This window comes from Microcebus murinus, chromosome 14 (genome assembly GCF_040939455.1).
Source record: "Microcebus murinus isolate Inina chromosome 14, M.murinus_Inina_mat1.0, whole genome shotgun sequence".
NCBI lineage: Eukaryota > Metazoa > Chordata > Mammalia > Primates > Cheirogaleidae > Microcebus > Microcebus murinus.
Window position 1 is genome coordinate 28061963 of NC_134117.1, and position 6855 is coordinate 28068817.

The 6855-nt window shown below is 46.9% G+C and overlaps 1 protein-coding gene across 9 annotated transcripts in view; it reads right to left on the minus strand.

Annotated features, from left to right (window-relative positions):
- Positions 1-4652, minus strand: part of ZFYVE27 (zinc finger FYVE-type containing 27) — a 53854-nt gene extending 49202 nt beyond the window's left edge. For 4 of the 9 annotated variants that reach the window (XM_076009885.1, XM_076009882.1, XM_076009883.1 and 1 more), the window contains exons 1-2: positions 4463-4648; positions 2891-3088 (exon numbers count right to left, since the gene is read on the minus strand). In XM_076009885.1, the coding sequence (XP_075866000.1) occupies positions 2891-3087 (197 nt within the window). In that variant the 5' untranslated portion in view covers position 3088; positions 4463-4648. Of the gene's footprint in view, positions 1-2890; positions 3089-4462 lie in introns of those variants that run through there. The other 5 variants (XM_076009888.1, XM_076009886.1, XM_076009887.1 and 2 more) reach the window with 2 other exon arrangements.
- Positions 4653-6855: the final 2203 nt, after the last annotated feature.

The window sequence follows — 6855 nt, forward strand, 5'->3', positions numbered from 1 at the left end:
ATTTCATAAGAACATATAATCATTGCCAAAATTCATCTAATAGAGAAATCAAGAAAGAACAAATGATGGACTTTTTTGACCCCATTTGTGACTTTATCCTCTTATATCTGTAATTTTGAGAGTTTGAGAGCTTATTTTGAACATACATTAATTCAAAAGGAGAAAAAAATGATAAAAATTTTATTTTACTATACTGGAAAATGAAAATGAAACTAGGGTATGGCATTCTCTCAGCAAATCATGGAAACAGATGGAAGCAAACCCTGATGCAGCCCCCCCACGACCCCCACCACATGGCAGCACAGGAGCCCCCCAAGGGGAATGAGAGACAACCAGAGACCCAGGTTGCTGAGGACAAGCAAATGCTGCTGGCTTAGTCCCAGATGAGGGACATTTAGTAGGGAAAGAGGAGTGCAGACATCATAATGAAGCAACTGACACCCAAATTCTAGGGGTAGTGACAGTATATATCAAGTGAGCAATCAGAGCTGAGACAGACAAATCAGAAAAATAAACAGATAAAAGTTGCTGGCAAGCAAAGTATTCAAAATGCAAATGGATTTTCTTGTGCTCTAACTGGAGTTATTTCAGAGTTACTAAATGAGGGGAACTAATTTATGTGAGGCTTTTACTTTCTGATAAAAATTATAAGTGAGGAAACAAAATGACCTATCTTTGCTCTTCTCCTGAAATTCGACACACTCTACCTGTACCACCCTAATTAGGCCTCAGAACTTCTGGTGGCAGCTACCAAGGTAAAAGCAAAATAAGAGCCAGGTCCAAAGCCAATCCCTTCTCAGAAATAAAAACATCACACTGCCACTGAAGTCACTTTCATTTTAAAACCTCTCCCCTTCTATCAAATGTCTTCACTGACACTTTGGTCCTGGGAGACCGACCTAGCAGAGTAGTTGATCCCAGAAGAGATTCATTCTCTTAACAATTTACTGCAACTCTAAGCTGCAGACCTAATAGCCAGAGCCCAAGATTAGGTCCTCCTACAAAGTCAAATCCTCTTTCCTAAGAAAAGAACAATCAAAAGCACAAACTAATCTGACAGCTACTTTCACAGACCAGTGCTCCCTCTCCCAACAGCAGAAAGACGACAGGTTCCTGCGGGCTTTTTGGTCAATGCTACTTCCTCATCCAGCTTTAACCAATCCTACCACATCCTCCAATTTCTAGTAATCATTCCACAAAATGGAAAAACCCTAACACGTTAGTGTGCCAAGAAGCATTACAAACCAGTAAAGGAAAAGGAGAAGGGCAAGATATATTCAACTTTTGTGCTTTGCCACAAAAGGGCAACACACACACACAAACAGAAAAAGCCCTTCCCCTAAGGAAAGCCCCTGGCCCTAAGCAAAACCACTCCCCTAAGGAAGACCACAGTGCATTTCAGCTAGTTGGTCACACATGCTGGGATTCTAAAATGAGAAAAGAACCCATTCTCATATCATCTTCCTACCCCTTTCACCAAGAGCCCAATCATCTTACAGTAAAGAACATAGCTCCAAAAAGCAACTAGCTCATCTCTAGGGATACTACCATAAATTAAAGGAATGAACAAGAAAAATATAGGGCCTTCATCAGAGAGCTAATAAACAACTGCCCACTATTTCCACACGGAAGCAAAAATGAATATGAATATTCAATAGCAATTGCACTCTTAAAGGTTGACCTAACTCACCCTGCTTCCTACCAGTTTCTCTCAGGCATTTTACAGGGTTGAAGATCCCATAAGAATATGAATCCAGAAAACTAGAATCTTTTCCCTAGAAACATACATGTGTGCACACACACAATTTTACATACAGTTTTATGGGATTCATTGACCCCCTAAGACCCAGTCACAGGCTCCAAGTTAAGAACCTCTGTTCTTTAGGACAACTGGGTTTTCACGTGACTCCTAATGCAATACGGAACACAACATTTACCTTTGCTACAAAAAAAAAATCTTTCCTAAATTGAATCTAATCCAACCTTTAAATTTAACTTCCAGTTTGCACCATGAGGAAGCAACCAAACAAACCTAGGTAGGAAATTCTCCATGATAGTCAGCTCAGTCTCTTCAGCAAGTCAGTGTCAGGAAAGAAGAGACTGTTTTAGATTGAAAAAGACTTAAAGGACATAATAACCACTATGCACAGTCCTGGACTGGAATTTGATCTGGCCAAACTGATTATATGTGATGTACATTCTTGGGAAAACTGGGAAACTTAAATATGAACTGAGTATGAGATAATATCAAGGAATTGTTAATTTTGTTAGGTATGATGTAACTTTGATTGTGAAAGACAATGTCCTTAACTAGAGACAGAAACTGAAGTATTTAGGGAGTGGGATGCCATATATCTGTAATTTAAAATACAAGCACAGGAAATCAAGTGAACTGAAAAAAGAAAATTACAGAGGATGAAAATCAAAGCAAAATAGGAGAAAAAATATGAGATACATAATCTCAACGGATTAGTGAAAATGCAATCTATTTATTCATAGGTACTTGTATTTCTTCAACTTTTGTTCAAAATTATATCCTAATTTCAATATGAATTATACTAATGTTCAGAGAAAATAAAAAAATAAAGCCTGATCTAAGCTGTAGAAGGCCTGATGTTCAAGGCTGTTCAACAGTCCTGAGGTAGGCACTTACTCTGTCACAAAGAAGAACCCAGTCAAAAGGCCAGATCATTCCCAGTACCTACCTTTCCTGGGCTGGGCTTGAGACACAAGGTAGGCCTGGATAAACCCAGAGGTCCCACACACCTTCTAGAACTGCTCCTCACTAGGGCAGAAAGGACAGTCCAGCCACTGTCTAAATGGCCAGCGTCACTACAGAGCAGGAAGGCAAAAGGCACAGCAGACCAGAGCAACTCCACAAAGTCTGTACCTGAGCAAGTATCGAACACCGTCACCTGCATCTTTCAGGGGTTCCAGGTAGATCTCCAGTCTCTTGTAGGAAAGAACCAAGTTGAAAAGATCAAACGCTGGGGACTTGGTAGGGACAGGTGGAGACTCTGGGAGAGCCTCAGGCATCACGCCGGGGCCCACCTCTGGCCCACTCCCCTCAGGCTCTGATGTCTGCATCCTGTAACCATAATAATTCCTAACGTTTGCATTGTACTTCCAGTCCCCAACACACTTCTACTTGCATTGTTTCATGTGCTGCCCATAATAAACCTAAGAGGTAGGCGGGCCACGTGTGGAATGCCCATTTCACAGAGAAGGAAACTGAAGTCCAGCAAGGTGAAATGAATTACTCACATCTAAAATTATCTAGCCTGAGCAAGAACTAGACCCCCTCTCTACCAAAAAAATAGAAAAAAATAGCCGGGCATGGTGGTGCACGCTGGTAGTCCCAGCTACTCAAGAGGCTGAGGCAGGAGGATCACTTGAGCCCAGCAGTTTGAGGTTGCAGTGAGCTATGATGATGCCACTGCATTCTAGCTGGGTGACAGAGCAAGACTGTCTCAAAAAAAAAAAAAAAACAATCCTGTTCTTTGGACTCCCCATCCAATGCTCTTTTTCTCACAGACTCATCAAGAATATAAACTATAAAGACCAGGCACATATAGTTGCTGGGGGGAGGAAGGAAGCCCATGGTCTCAAGAGAAATGATGTCCTGGAATATTTTTCTCCCAGTGTTTACCTGGCTAATTCCTACTCATCCTTCAGATAATCAGCTTAAACATCAGTCCCTTGCCCTGCGCAGTCTTTGCCAACCCCTCCTCCAGTATGGACAGTAAAACCCTCTGGAATGAGCATATAGTCACCCTACCATAGCACTAATCACATCAAAGTAAAACTCCCTTTCTTGCCAGTTTCCCTCTTAACTCTGAGCTAGCCTATACTCACGACAGTTTCTATACACAGTCGGTGATTAATATATGCTTGCTACATGAGTGAATGAACCACCTTCCAGCAGAACTCCCGTGCTCTCTCCTGCTCAGCCCCCTTTCTCTCCTTGGGTTGCCAACAACTTCCTGGGGTATCCCTGCCCACGGGGCACTCATCACCTTCCAGAACGCCCATTCTCACTCCCCTCTCTAATAAGGAGAGCCACCAGAACCCGCACGCTCTTCCCTAATTTGAAAGTCCTACCCCAAACGCTAAGGAGCTAATGAGGGGGCGAAACCTCAGCGGACAGCAACCTAAACTAGCCCTACTGGCAAGGAGGTGACAAAGGGGCCACTAGGAGCCCTAACACCCCGCGGGCCGAGCCACAGCGAAAGCACTCAGGGGCGGGCGCGAGATACGGGCTCCAGAACGTGTGAAGCAGGTCGGCGCCGGCAGGTGCCTGGACCACCACCTCTGCAGCCCAGGGAGCCCGATGCGGGCCCAGGCAGGCAAGGCCACGCCCAAGGTCGCAGCGCTGGCAGGTGGCGGCCCCGGCTTCGTCCAGACACCCGACTTCGCACGGTCAGCGGAGACATCGGGCGGGGAGCGGTGGCACCTTACCTACCTGGTCTCTGGCTCGGTGGGGGGAGGGACAGGGACGGGCAGGAGGGACGGGTAGGGCCACTGGGCCCCGTACGTTTCCTCAGGCCCGCCCCACCCTGACGCCGCTCCCTCCCGGGGCCGTTCGGAAGTCGCAGGTCCGAGAATCTCCTCCGCCTACTCCCCGCGCCAGCGCCGCTTCCGGGACGCGAATCGCTCTGCGGCGGCGTGCCCGTGACGTCATCGCGCCCGCCCGCTCCGGGTTTCGCTCCGCCCACTCCAGCACAGGTGAGCTCACTCGTCAGCACTGCGCCTGCGCGCCTTCGGCTGCTTAGTCCTGGCCTGAGATAGCGCTGTCCCTGCCCAGGGCCCTTCGCGGAGCCCTGCGAGCACGCGTCTGGCCACCGGGCACCTCGCCGCCCGCCTCGCCCTAAAAGAATCCAGCAGGGAACAGTCGGGGAGAGACTAAGCTGAAGAATGTATGCCGCATCCTCCTTCCTCCCAGTTTCGGCGCTTAGGGGGCTCACCGTCACGCCCTGGCGACTGTGAGCCCAGGAAAGGCGGAAACCGTATCCTGTATGCAGATGCCCAGCAAAGAACGCGCTGTTTCCTGAGTGGCTGCTGTGTACAAGGCCCTGTGCAGGCCTGTCCCTGTTGGTTCCACTCCGTGTGGCCCAGTTAATCTCTGCTGAAGCACGCATCCGATGGCTTTGCATTAATAATATCAGCGCTGTGTACCGAGGCGCTGGGCACCGGACTAAGCTCTCTGTAGGCATTACCTTCTCCAACAACCCGATTAGGTTGTCGCCATCTTACAGATGAGGAATCTGAGACATCTTATGGAACTTCTGCGATGTCACAGCTAATAAGCAGGAGCTGGCATTTGAACCACATGTGTCACCTGACCCCAGTGCCCCCAACCATTAGTCTGCATCTACTGCCTTCATCCCCTGCTACTCTCCTTCCGGTGCCTCTTAACTTCAGCCAACTGAACCCCTTCGTTGTTAACTTCAAATGCCCTTGCCCTCAAATGTCTGCACGCCTTCCCGCATTGCCCCAGCTGGAAGAAATCACTTCCCTCTCCTAACAGCCAGAGCTTTATCTGCATCGCTTTCTGAAAGTATCTCCTTTCAGAGAAGCAGGCGCCCGCCCCTCCCGCCAGCACTCAGCTGTGCTCCAAATTCCAGCTCCTCCCACTTCCTTGGGGCTTCACTCTGTCCTAAGGGCCCTGAAATCTTTACTCTCGCTGATTCTTCCCCCTCATCCCAGAGACGAAATTCATGGAAAATTTCTCCTTTAACCTTACTTTACTCCCTTTCTCCTTCCCTAGTAGGAAGACTTGCTACACAGTGCTGTCTGCCTCCGCTTCCTCACCCAACTCACTCCTCAGCACTGTAGACCTTCCTTCCCTCCCTCTGTGCTGGGCTACCTGCCTGCTCTCCTGTGACGTCCTTCCCAACCCTCCTCTCAGGTGACCTCTGCAGCACTGGACACTCTTCCTTCTTGTTACTATTATCCACCTTAGTTTCCATGACACCACCCTCTCCCCTTCTTCCTACCTTCAAGGTCTCCTTAGGGCTTTTCTTCCTGCCCCTCCAATGCTGGGACTCCTGTTGGCCACCCTCCTTCCTTCTGACTCCAGACAACCTCTCCCTGGGATCTCAGTCACTCTCATGGCCCTGTCACCTCATGTTTCCCATATCAGTGTCTCCAGTGCCTGGAGCAGTACCTGGCACACAGTAGGCATTCTGCAAAACAGGGTTGCAAGATGTTACCATTGGAGGACAGTATATGGGATCTTTCTGTGTTGTTTCTTATAACTACATAAAAGTTTACAATTATCTCAAAATGAAATTAAATGCTTATGCCACATAGGTATTTTTAAATAGCTCCCTAATTTAGTTGATTTTTAAAATGACCTGGTATGTGCCAGTCCCAATGTGAGTAAGGTAGGAGAGCTTACAAGGTAGGATGAGTTGCTTGGTTGGTTTTTCCAACTATAAAATTAGGATAATCATAGTAGTAACCTTGACATAGGGCTGTATTGAGAATCAAATGAGCTAAAAGATATAAATTTCTGACATAAGTGTTTGAAAATTGTTAGCAATCATTATTTTTTACTCAAAGCCCTACCATCATGAAAGGTGGCCTTACTAATAACCTATCTAACAGAGGAAAATAAACTATCAAACAGAAAGGGAAATAAACTCAGTACCTAATTGCCTCTTTGAAGAGGAAATTCACAACACAACTACCCCCTTTGTTTTGTTTAGTTAAAACACCTGTGGCCTAACTCCTCTCTAAAAGTATGGTTTCCTCAGCCTTGAAGAGCTACCTAAGCAGACAGTAATGGTGTGAACTCTTTGCCTCATTCCTCCCAGGACCAGAGTCCAAGGACTCAGATAAGCCAGCCTCACA